The 22,865-nt window shown below is 41.7% G+C and overlaps 1 protein-coding gene and 1 non-coding gene across 7 annotated transcripts in view; one reads left to right on the forward strand and one right to left on the reverse strand.

The window, feature by feature from the left end:
• SIN3A (SIN3 transcription regulator family member A) overlaps positions 1–22,865 on the forward strand; it is a 95,228-nt gene that overhangs the window by 57,301 nt on the left and 15,062 nt on the right. For 5 of the 6 annotated variants that reach the window (XM_070429971.1, XM_070429979.1, XM_070429965.1 and 2 more), the window contains 6 exons: positions 2,236–2,474; positions 3,796–3,979; positions 5,391–5,964; positions 8,458–8,627; positions 14,805–14,978; positions 22,102–22,194. In XM_070429971.1, coding sequence (XP_070286072.1) covers positions 2,236–2,474; positions 3,796–3,979; positions 5,391–5,964; positions 8,458–8,627; positions 14,805–14,978; positions 22,102–22,194 — 1,434 coding nt within the window. The remainder of the gene's footprint in view (positions 1–2,235; positions 2,475–3,795; positions 3,980–5,390; positions 5,965–8,457; positions 8,628–14,804; positions 14,979–22,101; positions 22,195–22,865) is intronic. The other variant, XM_070430002.1, reaches the window with a different exon arrangement.
• On the reverse strand, positions 2,643–2,749 carry LOC139000085 (U6 spliceosomal RNA). Its single transcript, XR_011469523.1, has one exon. It is a non-coding gene; the product is annotated as a U6 spliceosomal RNA (small nuclear RNA).

Below are 22,865 nucleotides of genomic sequence, written 5' to 3' on the forward strand. Positions count from 1 at the left end.
TTCGATTCCCAGTCAGGGCACTTGCCCTGGTTGCAGGTTCGGTCCCCCATAGGGGGATGTGCCAGAGGCAACCAATCCATGTTTTTCGCTCGCTCTCTCAAATCAATTTGTAAAAAATAAAAGGGCATGTTAAATGTGCTTAAGTGGTAAAATTACATGTATCCTATATTTAATGCAGTGGTTCTCAACCTTCTGGCCCTTTAAATACAGTTCCTCATGTTGTGACCCAACCATAAAATTATTTTCGTTGCTACTTCATAACTAATGTTGCTACTGTTATGAATCGTAATGTAAATATCTGATATGCAGGATGGTCTTAGGCGACCCCTGTGAAAGGGTCGTTCGACCGCCAAAGGGGTCGCGACCCACAGGTTGAGAACCGCTGGTTTAATGTATTTATTATATAAAACTTACTGACCCTGCTTCTCCCTGTAGATGGGTGATACCTTGCTCTTTGTTAGCCCATACTAGTTTATCCCTCTGCCAGTTATCCCCCACACTCACTCCAGCTGTCTCTGGCATGTTTTGAATGAAGAGTCAGGTGTTGCTTGGCCCTGGCAGGTGATTGGCCATTCCTGCTCCAGGGTTTATGAGGAGCTTCAACCATTTGCAGAGAACTAAATCTTGATAGATGGTGACTTCCATGAAAAGTGTAAAGAAAGCATTTCTTTGTTACCTATGTCTAGTAAGGTGAGATGAGTTAGAAAGCAGAGGTTAGAATCTTTTTTGATTCTCATGCGGTATGCAAGCATGAGAGGCAACAGTCTCATTTCCTATTTGTGATAATAGGAATAAAGGTGACAGAAGTGTGTGTGTGTGTGTGTGTGTGTGTGTGTGTGTGTGTGTGTATGTATTTAGGCTTGGGTGGGATGGGCTAGTTAAAAGGAGTGTTCCTTTCTGAAAATCTTTTATCAAGACAGTGGTTTTCAAGAATTCCTTTTATACATCAGGATAGGTAAGTGATCCTACAATACAGACAACCTCCTCCTTCCCTCAATTTTAGTGGCTTTAAGAAACAGATTTATTCCTTGATCCTGTTACATGTACATTGATGTTTAGTGAGGTATTCTGCTCATCAGAATTACTCAGGGTCCTAGGCTGACAGAGTGCCACCATCTTGAACATTGCCAGTCACTGGAAGGAAAAAGATTGCTCAGAAGGGTCTTGCACCTTTAAATGCTCTAGCGTGGAAGTAATAAGTATTCTGATCCACCTGTTAATAACTCATTTGCCAGAACTAGTTATGTGGCCCTATCTAATCATAAGAAAACCAGGAAGTTCAATCCAAATTGTGTTTTGAGTGTGTGTGTTTTTTATTCCTCACCTGAGGATATTTTTCCATTGATTTTAGAGATTGGAGAGAGAGGGAAAGACAGAGAGAAACATCGATGTGTGAGAAACACATAGATTGGTTGTCTCCTGCACGAGCCCTGACTAGGACTCCGGCCAGGGGGGAGCTTGCAACCGAGGTATGTGCCCTTGACCAGAATTGAACCTGGGACCCTTCAGTCCACCGACAAACGCTCTATCCACTGAGCCAAACTGGCTAGGGCTGTGTTGTTTTTTGATTGTTATTGTTTGTAACAGATCTTAACAATTCAGAAAAGTTCAGGGTAAAGTGTCTGTAAGGTTGCTTCCTGTTAAGTCCCTCTACACTGGGATTAGTAGTCTAAGCCAAGCACACTGGTGGTGGTAGAAGTAATGACTACCACTTATTCATCATTCATTTATTTATTTATTTATTTAATCCTTACCCAAGGATATTTTTCCATTGATTTTTAGAGAGAGTGGAAGAGAGGGAACAACAGAGAGAAATATTGATGTGAGAGAAACACATCGATTGGTTGCCTCTTGCACTTGCCTTGACCAGGGCCCGGGCCAGAGAAGAGCCTGCAACCGAGGTATGTGCCCTTGACCAGAATCTAACCCAGAACCCTTCAGTCTGCAGGCTAACACTCTATCCACTGAGCCAAACCGACTTGGGCTAGTCATCATTTATTGATGTTATGTGCCAGGCATTGCACAAAACCATTTATGTGGATTGTATCGTTTGATCCAGACAATAAGCTTAAAAGAGTAGCTGTTATCCCTATTTTACTGGTAAGAAAACAGTCTTCTGTGGCTTTTACGGCAGAGCCAGGATTCCAGTCCAGGGAGTTTGACTCCTTACCTTATACTCCTAACTGCTATTCTATTCTGATTTGGGTCCTGAACACACTTTGTCTTTTTCTTTAGCTTGATGTAGTTTTAGAGACCAATCTGGCAACAATCCGGGTTCTGGAAGCAATACAGAAGAAGCTTTCCCGCTTGTCTGCTGAGGAACAAGCCAAATTTCGCTTGGACAACACCCTTGGGGGCACATCAGAAGTCATCCATCGAAAAGCACTCCAGAGGATATATGCTGACAAAGCAGCCGACATCATTGATGGTCTGAGGAAGAACCCCTCCATTGCTGTCCCCATTGTACTTAAAAGGTATCCAAACAAATGTGCCCTTCGTGCTCTCCTGTGCTTCAGGACATAGTTGGTGTCCCATTAAATGAAGCTCATTTTTTACCTTGTTATCCCATGAGACCTCCATTTCTCCCCATTCTGGTTATTGAAGGTCAGGTACAGTGTGGGATAGTGGGGCTTCTTAAAACTACACACACACAACACTTTATGAATTTGCGTGTCATCCTTGCACAGGGCCCCTGCTAATCTTCTCTGTATTGTTCCAATTTTAGTATGTGTGCTGCCAGATTGAGCATGCTGGTGGAGCTTCTTGATGGGGTTCTGTGTAATCAACAGTAGAGGGCAAACGTTTAAAGTCCATATTGGAATGCTCTGTGTTTGAGGCCATACTTTAAAGTATAAAAAAGAACAAAGAAGAAAATCACCACCCATGTTCCTACCGTTCAGTACTAACCCTTATAACATCTTTGGTTTTTAAAAAGAGATCCTTTGTCTTTGTAAAATTCATAAGTATTATTTTAAAAGACTTAAGAGTGCCTTTCTACCAAGAATGTCTTTTTCTTTCTCCTAATAAGCCTTCAGCCTGAGTTGTGGAGGGGCTTTTGTGCCCATCAAAGGAGGGGGCCAGAGCCAGGGCTAAGCCCAGGTTCCTCCAAGTCTGGACCACATTGTGAACCCTAGCTAAGAGCTGGGTCCTCCTCACTCAGTATCACCTGGTGAAAAGGAATTCTTGTCTGCTGCACAGATGCCCCAATTTAGCGTTCCTCCCTAGTCTTCCCCTCAGATACTGCCACAGATCATTTCTCTTTACCAGAAGCATTTAACTTTTAGCTTTGAGATGTAGAATATTCTTCAGTGTCCATGTTGTTTTTCATTTTACTCTCCTCTCCTCTTCTGGAGGGTTAAGATCGGTTCTCATCAGAATGTTCACATAGTAAACATTCTTAGAGGTTCTGTACCAAAAAAACTTGTTTAACTTTGTGTTAGCTGGTCAAGGATGAGAATATTTAAGAATATTCCATGGAATGCTGTTTGAGAAATACTGTTCTAAGACTTTGGGACAAATTACTTCCCCCAAATCCTGAATGAGTAATTTCCTCATGTAACAGAGTTAAAGACTGGTTTGAATAACATTTATCCCAAGTCACCAATAATTTTGACAGGCCTATCATACTATCTGTTTATTAAATTTATTGGGGTAACATTGGTCAACATGATCATATAGGTTTCAGGTGTGGGTTAGGTGCTGTTATCCCTATTTCACTGGTATAGCAAAGCCAGGATTCCATTCCAAAGAGTTTGACTTCCACCTGTGTTTCCATCCCACTCCATACCCGATTAGGTTGAAGATGAAAGAGGAAGAATGGCGAGAAGCCCAGAGGGGCTTTAACAAGGTGTGGCGAGAGCAAAATGAGAAATACTACTTGAAGTCTCTGGACCATCAGGGTATCAACTTTAAACAGAATGACACCAAGGTCCTGAGGTCTAAGAGCTTACTCAACGAGATTGAGAGTATCTATGATGAGGTGAGCTGGAAGTTTCTACACCTGTAAGAGGGCTCCAATCTTTGTATAGCTTTGATTCCTGGAAATTACCTTTGTTATATGAAATCGAGACCCTCTAAGACAGTGGTTCTCAACCTTGGCTGCACATTAGAATCACCTGGGAGTCCTTGAAATCCTGATTTCTGGGCCTCACCCTCCAGAAATTCTGTTTCTTTGTTATGGCGTGGGGCCACAATATTAGTAACAAAGAAACAATTTCCGGAGGATGAGGCCCAGAAATCAGGATTTTAAAGAGATTCCCAGGTGATTCTAATGTGCAGCCAAAGTTGAGAACCACTGCTCTAAGACTTGTTGATTCTTGCTTCGTAACTGTCATAGGCTTCTATTCCTGATTCTACCATTTTAACTCTTAACCTTACCTTTCTACCTAAGCTATCTTACTGGTTTGCTAGTTTACCCTCCTGGTTTCAGTTGACAACCCCATTTCTCCCCATTCACTGCTTGAGTACCTTGTATTTGATTGGCTTGCCTCAGCTTCCCACTACTTAAACTCTTCTCACTGATACCAAACTCTTTCTAATCCTCGTTTATTCAGCATACTTACAAAGATTATATGTAGTTCAGGAGCTAGGATACTGTGATGAATAAGAAAATAATCCTGTTTTCTTTGAGCTCACAGTCTTAGGGGATGGATAGAGACATAAATGTAGTGTGGTTGAAAATTCCTGGAAGTGATGTGATCTTGAATTTTAAAAAGCTTTTTATTGTGAAAATGTCAAATGTACATGAAAGGGGAGAAAATAATAAAGTGAGCTCTTACATAAATTTGAATAATCATTTCTGTTTTGTCAATGTTTTTACATCTAACACTTTTTGCACTTCCACCGCAGAAGTATTTTATTTATTTATTTTTTTAAATATATTTTATTGATTTTTTACAGAGAGGAAGGGAGAGGGATAGAGAGTTAGAAACATCGATGAGAGAGAAACATCGACCAGCTGCCTCCTGCACATCTCCCACTGGGGGTGTGCCCGCAACCAACGTACATGCCCTTGACCGGAATCGAACCTGGGACCTTTCAGTCCGCAGGCCGACGCTCTATCCACTGAGCCAAACCGGTTTCGGCCCACCGCAGAAGTATTTTAAAGTGAATCCTAGACCTCATACTGACTGCTTCCTCCATAAATGTTAATTCAGAATTTTAGATTGTCCCAATGTCCCCTATCAGTCTTCAAAGTCTAGAAGGTACCAATATTTTGTTCTCAAATCACATCTTCCACATTACCTTATTGTTTCTAGAAGTTTTGGATTGGAAAATAATAGTCACTATGGTTAATAATTGAATGTACTGATGTGTTGTCTCATAGGTCTGTTGGTTGTTGCTATGGATATGGCACTTACTACTTTGTATCTCTCTCTCTCTCCTGGTAGCGGCAAGAGCAGGCTACTGAAGAAAATGCTGGAGTACCTGCTGGCCCACACCTCTCTCTGGCCTATGAAGACAAGCAGATCCTGGAGGACGCTGCTGCCCTGATTATCCACCATGTGAAGAGACAGGCAGGCATTCAGAAGGAGGACAAGTACAAAATCAAGCAGATCATGCATCACTTCATTCCAGATCTGCTCTTTGCTCAGAGGGGTGATCTCTCGGATGTAGAAGAAGAAGAAGAAGAAGAGATGGATGTAGATGAGGCTACAGGGGTGGCTAAGAAGCACAATGGGGTTGGGGGCAGCTCCCCTAAGTCCAAGCTACTGTTTAGTAACACAACAGCACAGAAGCTAAGAGGGATGGATGAAGTGTACAACCTCTTCTATGTTAACAACAACTGGTACATCTTTATGCGACTGCACCAGATTCTTTGCTTGAGACTTCTGCGCATTTGTTCCCAAGCAGAACGGCAGATCGAAGAAGAAAACCGAGAGAGGGAGTGGGAGCGGGAAGTGCTGGGCATAAAGCGAGACAAGAGTGACAGTCCTGCCATTCAGCTCCGTCTTAAAGAACCTAGTGAGTGCCTAGACTGCTGGTTTACAGAAGATGTGTTCACAGAAGATGTGAGGGGTTGGTGACCTTGGGGCCTAGTTAGACTCGGGACTTTCCTTTTATCCATGGGGCACAGGCAGGCTTCAGAGGAGTTCAAATCCTAGTTCTGCAACTTACTGGTTGTGTGACCTTACTTAACACTCTGAATCTGTTTACCTGTAAAATGAAGGTGCTACTTGTTACTTTATGAGGTTGTTGGGAGAAGTGAAGAAAATATGCAAACCACCCTTTACAGTGCTTGGATTGTGGACACTTGACACCCGGAGGGGATGACAGTTGCCATCAGTTTCCCAAATGGCAGATCTCTGGGTCATTACAAAGAATTTCAAAGGACAGAGAGAGACAAAAACCCAGTTGGCTCCACTGCATGACAGAACATAAATTCCTAGTGGTTCATGCCTAAGACAGTTGGGAATTTTCTAATCTGTTTGGGCAGTACTTCTCTGTAACCAGAGGGGTTCGTGGCTCATTCCTAATAAAAGGAGAAGGGGGTATGGAAAGGAGACTGGAACTCAAGAGATGGTGTGAGCCAGCAGAATAGGCAAAACAGAAATGAAGATCGAGAACCAAGAAAAGGAAAATAAATAGGGGTTAAGGAAGCCATCCATCATGTGCTTTAAGTAATTCTGTGCCACCTACTTGTAGATAACTGTTCAGTTCATAAATTAAATACTTGAGGTGTGAGCCAAAATCTTTTTCATGAAGCCTTTCTTCGGTGCCCTTGAGGAAATAGCCAATCTGTGGAGCAAATTAGCTTTTCTTTTTTTTAACTGTTGCTAATGTAAGAAGCCCATGTGTGGTTCTCGCCTTCAATCTGTTGAAGAGCTAATGACCCTGGGAATTCTAAAAACCTTTATCTGGATTAATCCTAGCTTGACAGACAAGTTTTGGACCTCAATGTGGTGATTCCACCTGCTTGGGTAGAAATGAGAGAAAATAGCCTAATCCTGGCTTGACCACTGACTTAAATTGGTTTGAGGCTTACATAGTTTGGTCTTGAATGACAATGCCAGCTTCACTGATCATAGCTCATGTGCATTTGCACATTGTTTTATTCTGGCAGAACAGCATTTTTGCATGGCACTAGCATGGCTCATGCCTATGCTGTGGCTCTGAACAAGGTGATATTCTAATGAAGCTCAAGCCGGTTGCTGCTCTTAAACAGTAATTGTCCTGTTTTGCTTGTCTTGAATGAGTCCATCACACTGCAGATAAATGGACTCAGCTTTTGCTCTTAGCCTTTTTGCCCCTGTATATACTTTACAAACTGGTGACCAAATGTCATTTTAGTGAAAGCTTTTTTTTTTTTTTTTAAATATATTTTATTGATTTTTTTACAGAGAGGAAGGGAGAGGGATAGAGAGTTAGAAACATCGATGAGAGAGAAACATCGATCAGCTGCCTCCTGCACACCCCGTACTGAGGATGTTCCCTCAACCAAGGTACATGCCCTTGACTGGAATCGAGCCTGGGACCCTTCAGTCCGCAGGCCGACACTCTATCCACAGAGCCAAACCTGTCAGGGCAAGTGAAAGCTTTTTATTGAAGTGTAACACATACTGAAAAGCATACAAATCCAAATTGTATAGCTCAATGAACTTTTACAAAGTGAACACACCTGTGTAACCAGTACCTAGATCAAGAAACAACACACAACCAATATACCAGTAGCCTCCTCATGCCTTTTTCAAATCTGCATGTTTTTGAGCCTTGTGTAAATAAATGGGTCTTATTTTAGTAAGCTGCAGTCAAGAGTCCTTTCACCATTCCTGTGCACTCTGGTAGTTTCCAACGTCTCTGTCACAACTGATAAAATTCCAGATGGTGGCAGAAGTGGTTCATGTGCAGCACAGATCACTGTGCAATTTGTGAAGTACAACATTGGGAATCCATTTTGAAACAAAAGGACTTTGACAGATGGAGATGACTTTATTATTCATAGAGGATTTAATTTGCTCACCCTTTTTTCTGTTCCTGAGGGTTTCCCAATGCTAGAGTGTGACTCTATCTGCTTTTCTCATCTGTCCCTCTATGTTTCATGAAATAGCTTGGTGAGCAAGTGACTCATGTGAGGAATGCTCTTCACAGGCGGGGGTTGGGGGGATGGGAGGATGGTGATAGTTTTCTCTCAGCAGGGGAGCCAACAACTTTTTGAAGAAACTTCTTCCCTGGAATATTTTGCTCTCTTATGCAGAGCCCAGCCTGTCACTAAGTGTCTTTCTGGCATGGTCAGAGTTCTGGAAGCTGCTGGTGAAGTTGCAGAATCACTGTCCTCTGATAGAGCTGCTGATTGTAGCTGCTTGTCAGATTGTGTTTCTGCAGATTGAGGAAGCATGCTTTGAGTATCTAGGGTTGGTTTATTCAATGCTCCTTAGGCCAGCTCTGGGACCTGCCCTGCCTGCTCTCCTGATCTTTTCCTAGCAGGGTTAAGTCTCATCTGTCCCATCTCTCCCACAGTGGATGTTGATGTAGAAGATTATTACCCAGCTTTCCTGGATATGGTGCGGAGTCTGCTGGATGGCAACATTGACTCATCACAATATGAAGATTCACTGCGAGAGATGTTCACCATTCATGCCTACATTGCCTTCACCATGGACAAGCTCATCCAGAGCATCGTCAGACAGGTGAGGGTGAGGGTGAGTACAGGAAGATAGCCTGGCCTAAAGATGGACCAGGCACAAAGAAAGGGTTTATAATGATGCTTATGTACGAATGCTTCTATAGAGGGGAGAGGAAGTGAATGTGCTGTGGGGATGTCTCCCGTTAACAAAGTGGCAGCACTTCAGCCACATAACTGACTCCTCTGCTTTGCTCAGTGTGCCCTCGTAGTCGGATGAGCCTGCCTCACACCTGATGTTTGGCTCTTTCTTGCTGGCTGACTGTTGAGCCAGCATTCGTCCCGACCCTGATCTCTGCCCAGGAGGCCCAGCTCTGTTCTCGTCTACCAGGGGTGAGCTCTCTGCTGGTAGCTTTTCTCTTCTATAGGTGTTGGTAATTCTACATACTTTCTTCATTTAATATTTGAAGTTCTTTTTACAGAAAGGGTTTCATAGATCATCTCTCTGAGTTAGGTTTGTGGCTTGTTGCTGTGGCACCCTGGGTGTTTGTAAATATGTTTGATGTTCTCTATTACAATGATAATTTTATAGCAAATAGTATACATTATGCCTTGAGTTCTCAACTTCCAAAGGGAGTGTGTAGTTGGTGCACTACTTTCTTTAAAGTGAAAACTTGCCCTAGTCTGTTTGGCTCAGTGTATAGAGCGGCACACCCCACGCCCATCCCCTCCTGAAGTGTCCCAGGTTTGATTCCAGTCAAGGGCACGTACCTCGGTTGCTCAATCCCCAGCTGTGGTTGGGGTGCGTACAGGAGACAACCAATTGATGTGTCTCTCTCACATCGATGTTTCTCTCCGTGTCTTTCTCCCTCCCTTCCACTCTCTCAAAATCAATAGAAAAATATCCTTGGGTGAAGATTAACAAAAAATAAAGTGAAAACTTATAAAAAGCAAAAAGATAATTCTAAAGTCTACACTGCCACTATGGAATGAAAAGTTTGTTGCTCTACTGTTTCCTTGGGGTAAAGTATGAAATCCTTTGTGGAGTACCCATGACTCTGCATCCCTCCCATAGCAGTTTCTCAGAGTCAGGGAAAACACTTCTCAATTTTGGCATCTTCACGAAAGTTATCAAGCAGACAGTTTTTTCCTGAAAGTTGAAGTTATTAGGCCTTTCCTTAAGAGGTCTGTATCATGACTGGCAGAAATCATTGTATGGATATAATTAGCTATGGTCATAATTTTTGAGAGACTAACCCTGTTAATATCCCCTAAAAGTTGTCATATGCTTATTTTTCTGCTTACAAGTTAGTTTGCTGCTGCTACAGCTAGGAGTAACATCATTCAAACTAACTTTTTATAAGCCAAGATTGGTTTTTTTTGAAACAATAAATATAATTAGTTCATTTACTAGAAGCACCAGGTTATGATTTTGAGTCAATAATACATAACGTTTAGTCCTTTTATATGGAAACAGGTTTCATCCAGAAACCCTAATTCAATATGTTGAAAATCTATGTTCATGGTTCTCATCTTAACCCCTCAATTGAAGGCATATCTTCTCTCATTCACCTCATCTCACTTGGTATTCTCCCTAAGTTCATTCCTGACTGGAGGTAGAACATATATTTCAGGGTCAATCCATATCTTTATCTTACCATTTCCAGGCTAGTTTAAGAGGGATTTGTTTTAGGAATAAAACAAATAAAACACTCCCTTTGGAAGTTGAGAACTCAAGGCATAATGTATACTATGTTATCAAGTTGTCATAAAATAGGTAGCTAGCACAGAACTCAGTATATGCCCAGATCACATAGGAATTGGATTGGGACATTTTCCCCCCTTGCCTGAATGCTTTTTTTCTAGACATCTGCTTCATTCTAATGCTTTTCTCTGCAAATGAACATTGGATCCTCAACCCCCATTCCACCTACCACCAGCCTTGGTTTTCCATGGCAGTGCCTCTGACCCAAACATTACCTGATATTTCCATCCAGATGCTCTTCTGTCTACCGTGCACACTTACTGTGCCATTTCAGCTTAGCAGGAGTGAGAATCTGACCAGCCTAGCTTGGGTGTGGAGTTATCTAGTTGTCCCTGAATTATAGTGATGCCCTTTCCAAAGACTCTAGAAGGGGCCAAATATCCAAGAACAGAGTAGGGATGGGGAGTTAGTGACCTGGTCTACTTTAACAAGAAGGTATCCTATATAACAAAAGGTTAATATGCTGTGTCCGACTGTTCGACCGGTAGCTATGACGTGCACTGACCACCAGGGGGCAGACGCTCAATGCATAGGCATGGAAACATGGAACAGACTGATGAATCTCAGAGGGGAGGGGGAGGGGAGAGGGCAGGAAGAGATTAACCAAAGATCTTATATGCATACTAGAAGCCCAGTGCACCAGTGGGGTCCCTCAGCCTGGCCTGCAGGGATTGGGCCAAATCCATGCACCGGGCCTCCGACATCCTCCAAGGAGTCCCAGATTGCGAGAGGACGCATGCCAGGCCTAGGGACCCCACCAGTTCACGAATCCGAGCACCGGTCCTCTAGTAAAGTATAAATGTCTACATGGTAGAGACCATGCTTTGAATATATTTTCTTTAAACTGCTTTTTTTTTCTCTCTAAAACACTATCTTAAGCTTTTCTCTATGTTATCAACTTGTCATAAGCATTATTTTAATTCTCCATTAGAATCAATTGTCTGTACTAATTGTTATTTATTTAATCATCTCCAATTGTGGCTTTTTAGACTGCCCTCAAATCATTCACCCTCTGACCTTGCACTGTGTTTATTTATGTACAAATACACATACTTGTTATTTAAGACTTTTAAAAATAAGGGGTTGTTATAGGTACTAGCACTTCAAAAAGAACACACCTTCCTAAAAATAGAATAGCTTAGTAGTTATGAGAATTTTAAAATAAAATAGACAAGCTGATATTGCAGTTAACTTTTTGCTTTCTGCTTTATCTGTTTCTTTTGTTTTTAACATTCTCTGGCATTGTAATGGGTAGTTTTATTTGAGGAAATTTTTATTTCACAATAGAAGTATTGCCATGATTCATGGAAATGTAAACTGAAAGATTCAACTTTCTAGTCATCAGATAATTTAATAAGATAGTCACAAAAGTTAGCAATAGTCCATCATGATTGACCTGTTTTGAAATGAGTTAATTAACATTATATATAATTTAAGTACTATACTTTATCAGATGTAGAAAATAGGTGGTTAGAAAGAATATTGGCCCTAGGGGTCAGAAAGCTTGAATGTTAGTCCGTACTCTGCTCCTTCAGCTGAGGCCCTTGGCAGTTAATTCAGCAACCGTTTCTTTTTTTTTTTTTTTTTTTTATTAAATTTTTATTGTTCAGATTACATTTGTTCCTCTTCCCTCCCCCCCCATAACTCCCCTCCTTCCAGTTCCCGCCCCACCCTTCGCCCTCACTCCCCACCCACTGTCCTCATCCATAGGTGCACGATTTTTGTCCAGTCTCTTCCCGAATCTCCCATTCCCCTTTCCCCCCCAAGAATAATCAGTCCATTCCCTTTCTATGTCCCTGGTTCATTATAATCACCAGTTCATTCTGTACATCAGATTATTTATTCACTTGATTCTTAGATTCACTTGTTGATAGATGCATGTTTGTTGTTCACAATTTGTATCTTTACCTTTTTCTTCTTCCTCTTCTTAAAGGATACCTTTCAGTATTTCGTGTAATACTGGTTTAGTGGTGATGAACTCCTTTAGCTTTTCCTTGTCTGTGAAGCTCTTTATCTGACCTTCAATTCTGAATGATAGCTTTGCTGGATAAAGTAATCTTGGTTGTAGGTTCTTGGTATTCATCACTTTGAATATTTCTTGCCACTCCCTTCTGGCCTGCAAAGTTTCTGTTGAGAAATCAGCTGACAGTTGTATGGGTATTCCCTTGTAGGTAATTGAGTCTCTTTCTCTTGCTGCTTTTAAGATTCTCTCTTTGTCTTTTGCTCTTGGCATTTTAATGATGATGTGTCTTGGTGTGGTCCTCTTTGGATTCCTTTTGTTTGGGGTTCTCTGCGCTTCTTGGACCTGTAAGTCCATTTTTTTCACCAGGTGGGGGAAGTTTTCTGCCATTATTTCTTGAAATAGGTTTTCAATATCTTGCTGTCTCTCATCTTCTGGCACCCCAATAATTCTGATATTAGTCCGCTTGAAACTGTCCCAGAGGCTCCTTACACTATCTTCACACTTTCGGATTCTTTTTTCATTTTGCTTTTCCAGTTGGGTGTTTTTTGTCAAATCTTTGGTTTGATTCTTGTGCTCCTCTGGTCTGCTATTGGGTATAATATTCTTTATTTCAGTCCGTGTATGCTTACTTTCTAATTTCTTTATCGTAGCATCGAGGGTCTCATTAGTTTTCGTGAGGCTCTGCTCAAGTTTATAGCAAGCCCTCAAAATTGCGATTTTTAGCTCCATATCCTCCATTTCTGTCATGTTTTTTTGTCTCTGCATCTTTTATGCTTTCTTGGTGCACCCCCTTGTGGTCTTTGTGCGCAGTCTTGTTCTAGCCAAGCCTTAATTGTTGTAGTTAACACTAGAGGGATTTGACCACCAGGCTGACTGGCTGTAGGAATCAGCTGTGTGGAAAACTTCAGTCCTCTGGGGAGGCGCTAATCCAGCCTTTGCCTGAGGCGATCGGCAAATGGCTCTGCGCAGGGCTTGGGCGGGGCGGGCTCAACAGGGCGGGGGGAGGGAGCAGCTATGGCTGCTCTCAGTCCGTCCCCAGGGGCTCTGCCTCTCTGTCCCCGCAACCGCTGCAAACCTCGGAGGGACTGTAGCCAGACAGTCCCGCTTCTCCCGTTTGAGTCTGGGTCCCTAGAGACTTGCCCGGATCAGTAGCCCAGAGTCTGAGACTCCCTCCTGATTGAAAACGACAACTGCGCCCTCAGCCACCAGCCCGCTTTGCGCGCGCACCACCGCACCACCGTACCTTTAAATTTTCCACACTGCGCCTCCCTCCTCTGAGCCTCGGAATGCTGTTGTTTTTCCTTCTAGTTGAAGAGTCTCTCCTCAGCCAGCCTTCCTGTGGTTCTGGTTGATGTCCGTTCAGTCTTTTAGTTGTATTTTTGAAGTGGTTGTTTACTGCGGCATAGCCGGTGTTTACCTATGCCGCCATCTTCGATCGGGATTCTCGAGCAACAGTTTCTTAAATACTTAATGAGTTTCAGACTTTGTATTAGGGCTGGGGATATAGACATGGATCTTGCTTTCATGGTTCTCGAAGGCCCCTCTCCTCACCTTGGGTACACAGTGAGTTTTATTATCGAACATGTAAATTTGTCTCATGTATCAGAACACTCCTCTCCAGACTCTTCTGAAGGTAATTGTGGATCAAGTGAGAATATGTTGTAAATGTTGAAAGCAAGTTGTAAATGGTAGAGAAGTGCCCTAAAAATAGGCGTCCATGGGAATTTTCTTTCTTTTATTTATTTATTTATTTTTTTAAAATATATTTTATTGATTTTTTACAGAGAGGAAGGGAGAGAGATAGAAAGTCAGAAACATCGATCAGCCGCCTCCTGCACATCCCCCACGGGGGATGTGCCCCAAACCCAGGCACGTGCCCCTGACCGGAATCGAACCCGGGACCCCCCAGTCCACAGGCCGATGCTCTATCCACTGAGCCAAACCGGTTTTGGCGGGAATTTTCTTTCATGTAAAAAATTTTTTTTAAGTTCCTTAGAACTTTATTAAATAGGTAGCACATTAATAACCATTGTCTGTAGTTTTGCTTTTATTTATTTATTTTTAAAAATATATTTTATTGATTTTTTACAGAGAGGAAAGGAGAGGGATAGTTAGAAACATCGATGAGAGAGAAACATCGATCAACTGCCTCCTGCACACCCCGTACTGGGGATGTGCCCACAACCAAGGCACATGCCCTTGACCGGAATCAAACCTGGGACCCTTGAGTCCGCAGGCCGATGCTCTATCCACTGAGCCAAACTGGCTAGGGCTATAGTTTTGCTTTTAAATAGATATGAATATTTTACTCATGGACCGGTGATATGGTTGAAGATTTTGGCTTAGTTATTCTCCAAGAAAAAAATAATAATGGTTTTGTGTGACTGATTTTTAAAAATTACCAATTCCCAAAACCTCTTTTTGAGCTGAGTGACTGGAACTATCAAAGGAAGGTTGAGTGTATGACAAGAAGTATTTTCTTGATTCATTGTCTAGTTGCCTTTGCTTGATTCCAGCTGCAGCACATTGTGAGTGATGAGATCTGTGTACAAGTGACTGACCTTTACCTGGCAGAAAACAATAATGGGGCTACTGGAGGCCAGCTGAACACACAGACTTCGAGGAATCTCTTGGAGTCAGCATATCAGCGGAAAGCCGAACAGCTCATGTCAGAGGAGAACTGCTTTAAGGTGAGAGTTACTCATGTAGTCAATAATTGTGCTGGTAACAGGGGAAGTTGTTGGGATCATCTCTACCAGAAATCAAAGAGCAGAGTGTTTTGACTCTGTGATTCCACTGCTGGAACCTCCTTAGAGTTCCTGTGAGCTCACTGGAGAATATACAAAAAACATGGGAAAATAGAAGTAAAGTCTCCTATGGACTTTCTTGCCTTAATAAAAAATTACTTGTTTTATATGATTTCTATAATTTTGTCTTCTGCTTTTCTTTGAATGTTTTTTCATATGATAGTGTTTTGTAAGTATATTGTTTTGAAATGTTTAAAAATATAATCCTTGATTGTTGTAGAAAAGATAAGAAATGCAGAGAAAAGAAAAATTGGCTACAATTCTTCCCAGAAATAATCATTGATTACATTTCTAGAATATATATATCTGTAGGTTGTTTTTGCGCAATTAGCAACACCTGTGAGTCTTCAGCATCTTTTTGTGACTATTTCATATTTCATGCCTGCCTTATTTGACAACCTGAGTTGTTTCCAGTTTTCCATCATTGTAATAGCTGATTTGAAAAGTATATCGCTGGAAACAGCCTAAATGTCCAATCCACTATGGGAGTGGTTAATGGTACTCTATTGTATAAATACTTGGATGGCATATTTTGCAGCCCTTTAAATTAATTATAAATTATAAAAGTATTGAAGCAAATAAAAGGATACAAAAGTATGTGTATTGTGATTGCAGCTATGTAATAAATGTGTATAGTTGAGCAAAGCCTGTATGTATTTACACACAAGAAGGGCAGGGTCAAGTGACGCAGATTAAGGTTTATGATTGGCTGAACAGGGAAGAAAGCTAAGTAACAGTTTGATCTATTTGGGTATGTTCCATATAGTTTAATGATCCGACTCCAAATGTTTTACTTTGTTGTCTACTTCTACTTTCAGTTGTTTTCGTTTCTAATTCAGTACCAGTAATATTTGCTTAATTTAGAATCAAAGAACGGGAAGCAAGTTTTTCAGTTCAGTCCTCAGATCTGATGTTCTAATACCTGAGGACCTTCCCACTACAGAAGAGATTCCCTAAGCTTTTCAGGGTTTAAATCTATAAATGTTTGTTATGAGCTTGCTGTGTGTTAGTTTTGATGGTGAAACAGAATTAGCCTCCCCACCCATTAAGAGTTTAAACAGGGTATTAAATTGTGGCCAGGGCCTTATGAAGGAATGGACAGATTCGCCCTGTAGATAAGTATATTCAGGGGGAATAGCAGGAAGAAAGGCTTTGTAGCCAGGAAAATGGTGTCACTACAGTGATCCTCTTCTTTAAAATGTTTACTAGTACATAGAGAATAAAATTTAATATGGTAGCAGTAAGCTAAACATAAGCAGTCCTTTAAACCCTCTGCTGCCACTCCCCGCCCACCTTCAGCCTCCTCTCCCTTTATTTTTCCTATGTACATTCTACATTCAGGCTTTTTAACTATCTGTGTTCCTTCAGACCCTTTTCTGTGCATTTACATACAGGTGTATGTATATGTAGAAACAAATATTAGATTGTGCATATTCTACATCCTGCTTTTTTTCACTTAGTATGTCTTAGAATTGCTTATTTTGGTTTATGTAGATCCAGCTCAGTTTTTTTCACCTGCTGTATCATACTTAATAATATAAATGTACCGTATTTTTTTTAAAAAATCATTCTTTTATGGGTGAGCATTTAAACTGTTTTTTTGTTTTGTTTGTTTTAACTATCTCAAATAGGGCTACATTGAACAGCATTTTCTTGTATTTGTATCCTTGTGTGCATGTGTTAGTATTTACCTAGGGTAGAGACAAAAAAGTGGAATTATTTGGTCAAAGGGATACATATTTTAGATTTTTTATATTAATGGATATTGCCATTTCACTCTCCAAAATGTTAGGCTGTACCAGTGTACACTTGCATAAGAGCATTGATTTCCGTGGTCAATTGGTTTATCAAACTTCTTTTATTTTTTTCCAGTTAGAATCAGTGGTTCTCAACCTGTGGGTCGCTATCATTGGAAAACACATATCAGATATTTACATTATGATTCATAACAGTAGCAAAATTACAGTTATGAAGTAGCAACGAAAATAATTTTATGGTTGGGGGTCACCACAACATGAGGAACTGTATTAAAGGGTCGCGGCATTAGGAAGGTTGAGAACCACTGAAGATGGTTAGAAAATTACTTAAATTCACATTTCCCTGTTTCCTACTGTTGCCCTACTATGTATTGCTTATTCATACATTTCACCTTTTGCGGGGGGGTAGTTCTTTTTATGTACTTATTAAAATACAGTTGTCTCTGTCATAATTTCTCTGAAATTGGATTGATCTTCTGTATCCTTCATTGCCCAGCTGAGAGTCACTTCAGTGAAGCGTGAAATCTTTCTCAGCTCACTGAAGAGGGAATTATTTATTTTCACAGCATATTGCTCATGTCTCTAAAATTAAATATAGCTGCTTATATTCCTATTTACTTTACTAAATTAATCTTCTCCAAAGAAGAAATTATGTTCTCTTTTGAGCATGCCCCTGTGTTATGCAAAGTGCTGAGGTCCCAGAAAATCTCAGGTATTGTTTGTGGATTCCAAAGAAATGGTTAGCTGTGAAAGACATGGGTTTATTAGGACTTACGTGAGCACTGGTGGTGGCTGACCAGTGAAGTTTACTGCTGCACCGGCTACTGCCAAAGAAGCTGTCCCATGAAGTCCCGACTGGGGTAGCTGGTCGGTGCTACTGTTTTTGCCACCACCCAGACTTTCCCAACACAGGTTTTATAGAGTACAGAAAACAGAAACAGGGCATGCCAGGGGGAGGGTGACAGGCCCCTGTGTAAGCTGTATGAGATCAAAACACTAGCTGTTTATAATCCAGGCTGACATCTAGAAGCCATTTCTCTTTGACTTTTCTTAGACTGAGTTGCTAGCCAGGTTCCCAAGGTCGCACAGTCTGCTTACAGATGGGCTTCACTATTATTCCCACAGGGTGGGAGGGGGAGTTGGAGCATGGAACCATGTTCCCATTTACCATATATCCCGTCTGTTACGTAGTAACATTCAGTAACTGTGTGTTGAGTAAATGAAGTATAGGGAGGATATTGGTGGAAGAGGCATGTAGACAGAGGGGGTCCAAGTGGTAGAGGATCTTTAGTAAGTAAATGGTTTGGATTTTCTTGTGGTTGATGAGCAGTGAGGCATTATTAAGGACTAAATATCCCACTGGATTTGAATTTTCAGGAAGACAGTTTGGTAGCACTGATTAAGAAGATGTGGACTAATCAGAGGAAAGTTTACTCCTGGAGGCAGTTAACCAAATTTGGGTGATAGGTGTGAGCAGTCTAATAATGAAGCTAGTTAAGGCTTGAAGAGTGGTTACAGAGGTGAGGGAGGTGGGTGAACACATGGGGAAGGGCCTAGCAAGAGAGGATACAGGTGGAGGAGCCTGTTGGGATGAAATTGAGTTCAATTTTAAGCATGTAGAGCAGTGGTTCTCAACCTTGGCTACACATTAGAATCACCTGGGAATCTTTTTAAAATCCTGATTTCTGGGCCTCATCCTCCGGAAATTCTGTTTCTTTGTTACTAATGTTGTGGCCCCACCCCATCACAAAGAAACAGAATTTCCAGAGGATAAGGCACAGAAATCAGGATTTTAAAAAGATTCCCAGGTGATTCTAATGTGCAGCCAAGGTTGAGAACCACTGATGTAGAGAATAGACTCCCTACTCAATATCACTTTAAAGGGCGATTTCCTTAGAGCAATAGGACTAATCTAGACACTCTAGGATCATCCTAGTGACAGGGGTTTAGCATAGTCCTGGAGGCAGTGTTTCTTCACATCTATTTTAGAAGTAACTTCGTTTGTGTTTGTGTATATATTATGTTCTTGTTATGTTTTAAATTTGACTAGCAGATAAGAATTTCTAAAGCTTCTCCAGAACAAATCAGGAACTATAGCTGGCTTCTAGTCCTGCTTATTTACTCTCTGAATTTTAGGGTTTTTTTCTGTGTAAACCAAGGAGGTTGAAATAAATTATTCTCAAGTTTCCTTTTAAGTGCTGATCTTCCATGTGAGTTGAATCATGACCTTGTCTGCAGCAATCCCTTAGGGTAAGGACAGTGAGAGTCCTAGAGTTTTTGAAAGGAGATATCCATGTGCCATCATCATTTGATAGTTCTTTTGTGCAGCACATGACTTGCTTTTGAAGAACTTCCAATATGATTGATACTATTATAGCAGATCACTTCTTTTTTTTTAAATAATTAAATCTTTATTGTTCAGATTATTACACTTGTTCCTCTTTTTTGCCCCCATAACTCCCCTCCTCCCAGTTCCCACCCCACCCTCCGCCCTCACTCCCCACCCACTGTCCTCATCCATAGGTGCATGATTTTTGTCCAGTCTCTTCTCCCATTTCCCGCACCCCTTCCCCCCCAAGCATAGTCAGTCCATTCCCTTTCTATGTCCCTGATTCTATTATAATCACCAGTTCATTCTGTTAATCAGATTATTTATTCACTTGATTCTTAGATTCACTTGTTGATAGATGCGTATTTGTTGTTCATAATTTGTATCTTTACCTTTTTCTTCTTCTTCCTCTTCTTAAAGGATACCTTTCAGCATTTCATATAATTCTGGTTTGGTGGTGATGAACTCCTTTAGCTTTTTCTTATCTGTGAAGCTCTTTATCTGACCTTTACTTCTGAATGATAGCTTTGCTGGGTAAAGTAATCTTGGTTGTAGGTTCTTGGTATTCATCACTTTGAATATTTCTTGCCACTCCCTTCTGGCCTGCATAGTTTCTGTTGAGAAATCAGCTGACAGTCATATGGGTGTACTCCCTTGTAGATAACTGACTGTTTTTCTCTTGCTACTTTTAAGGTTCTCTCTTTGTCTTTCGCTCTTGGCATTTTAATTATGATGTGTCATGGCGTGGTCCTCTTTGGATTCCTTTTGTTTGGGGTTCTCTGTGCTTCCTGGACTTGTAAATCTATTTCTTTCACCAAGTAGGGGAAGTTTTCTGCCATTATTTCTTCAAATAGGTTTTCAATATCTTGCTCTCTCTCATCTTCTGGCACCCCTATTATTCTGATGTCGGTACGCTTGTAGCTGTCCCAGAGGCTCCTTACACTATCTTCGTATTTTTGGATTCTTTTTTCATTTTGCTTTTCCGGTTGGGTGTTTTTTGCTTCCTCGCATTTCAAATCTTTGACTTGATTCTTGCAATCCTCTGGTCTGCTGTTGGGAGTCTGTATAATATTCTTTATTTCAGTCAGTGTATGCTTACTTTCTAGTTGGTCCTTTATCACACCATCGAGGGTCTCATTAGATTTCCTGTACATCTCATCAAGTTTATCGACAGCCTCTAGAAGCCTCTTGAGAGACCTCAAAAGTGTGGTTTTGAATTCTATATCCAGTAGCCTGCTTTCCTCCGGTTCTGTCCTTTGTGACCTGTTTCTTTGTCTTGGCATTTTTTTATGCTTCGCTGTGTCGATAGAGTGGCTTTCCGTGTTAAGTGTCCCAATTACCTGAGGTAGACACTCTTGGTGCACCCCTTTGTGGTCTCTGTGAGCAGTCTTGTAGTCAAGCCTTGATTGTTGTAGGTAATTACTACTTGACCTCCAGGCCAACTGGCTGTGAGAATCAGCTGTGTTTGCAGTGGGAGAACTTCTGTCCTCTAGGGAGGTGCTAATCTAGCCTTTGCCTGAGGCTATCCGGCAAATGGCTTTGGGCGGGGCGGGTCCCACAGGATCAACAGGGCGGAGGAGGGAGCAGTTACGGCTGCTCTCAGTCCGTCCCCAGGGGCTCTGCCTCTCTGTCCCAGCAACCGCTGCAAACCTCGGAGGGCCCGAAGCCAGACAGTACCGCTTCTCCCGTTTGAGTCTGAGTCCCTAGAGACTCGCCCGGATCTGGAGCTCAGAGTCTGAGGCTCCCTCAGGATTGAAACAGACAACCGCGCCCTCAGCCACCAGCCCGCGCCGCGCGCACTCCGCACCTTAGTATTTTACTTCAGCACTGCGCCTCCTCTGATTCTCGGTTCCTCCTTGTTGTAGAACTTCCACTCAGCCAGCCTTCCTGTGGTTCTGGATGATGTCCGTTCCGTCTTTTAGTTGTATTTTTGAAGTGGTTGTTCGAGGCAGCAAACTCCCGCGTTAACCTATGCCGCCATCTTGGTTTCCTCAGATCACTTCTTAATACTTAAGTGTTTTGTGTTCCTTACCCCCATGGTGTGTGTGATACCTCAGATAATCTTTATTGCAGTGGAAATGCAGTTGCTCCTCTTGGTTGTGTTCATGTTTTCATCTTCACTTTGTTTGAGAAGGTTCCTTCTTTTTTAAAAACTAGAGGCCCAGTGTACGAATTCATGCACCAGAGGGTCCCTTAGCCTGGCCTGCAGGATGGGGCTGAAACCGGCTCTCCTTCCCCTGAAGGGTCCTGGATTGCGAGAGGGCACAGGCCAGGCCGAGGCACCCCACTGGTGCACAATCAGGGCCAGGGAGAAACGTGGGAGGTTGGCCAGCCAGGGAGGGACCAAGGGAGGGCTCCAGGGCGTGTCCAGCCCCTCTTGCTCAGTCGATCGGCCAGACCCCAGCAGCAAGCTAACTTACCGGTTGGAGCGTCTGTCCCCTGATGGTCATTGCACGTCATAGCAAGCGGTTGAGTGGCCTTAGCATATCATTAGCATATTATGCTTTGATTGGTTGAACGGCCAACCAGTCAACCAGACACTTAGCATATTGGGCTTTTATTATATAGGATACTATAGACTTGTTTACATCTTTGTGTTAAGTCCTAGAAATGGGATTATCAAGTGAAATGGCTTTGACATTGTATAGTTTTGGCTTTAAAGCACTCTTATTGACATTGATTATTCTAGATAATTTAAGAAGTATGAAATATAAAATGGTGCTTTTTGCACTAACATTTCATTTTCCTGGTAGCAAGATTAAACTTTTGCCTTTTTAATCACCTGCCTCCTAAGTTTTTGTCTTCCTCATTTCTTCCATTGGAACAGAGTTGTATGACTTTATTGCCTCTCAACCCTTAAGAAGCTGGGTTATAGCTTTGGAGATGGTCTTTTGTTTACACTCAGGTTTCTTATTTGCAGCTTATGTTCATTCAGAGCCAAGGCCAGGTTCAGCTGACTATTGAGCTTTTGGACACAGAAGAGGAGAACTCTGATGACCCTGTAGAAGCAGAGGTATGACAAGTATATTGCAGAAGCTTTGCTGAGGGAGCGGTCATGTCCTGTGAGACTCCTCATTGATTGTCTTCTAGAAGGCCAAGACAGCCATAGGTCTACTTAAGGGTCAGAACCTGATGCTCTTTAGAGAACAGATCATTTCAGCCATGTCTTCAGCTGAAGAGAAGGGCTATCTGGAGGTAGCTATTTGGGGTTGATGGCAGTCTTAGCTACTCTCAGTAAAGCCATCTCCTCTGAGGAAACCTCATGGTTGGCACCTTTCCTGTTTTTGTCCTAAAGTGTAAGAAACAACAAATGAAGTGGCATCTGCCCTGTTTCATCTTGATTTTTTGTGTCACGTTTACTTTTTATTGGGTTAGATGAAGCTAGGAGTTCTCAACCTCCACAGAGTAGACAGAGTGAGTTGGTTATCATACCTGGGTCTAACTGGTAATATTAATGAGGATGTAAGCCACATGTATGATGTTGGGGGAATATGGAAGGGAGACTGTTGTTTTGTGGGAATATTGGCTTCTGGTTGCCAAATCATTAAATTTTTTTAAAGAGATGCCAAAAGTCCAGATTTTAATGTGAAAGGTACTGATTTTTAAACATTTGCCACTAATATTTTATTTAACAAAAATGCTCTGTGAGGAAATAAAACTTGTGAATAAACCATCTGATACATA

Source organism: Myotis yumanensis, unplaced genomic scaffold, assembly GCF_028538775.1.
Source record: "Myotis yumanensis isolate MYYU_CA2020_CCGP unplaced genomic scaffold, mMyoYum1.0.hap1 SCAF_1, whole genome shotgun sequence".
In the NCBI taxonomy this organism is placed as follows: domain Eukaryota; kingdom Metazoa; phylum Chordata; class Mammalia; order Chiroptera; family Vespertilionidae; genus Myotis; species Myotis yumanensis.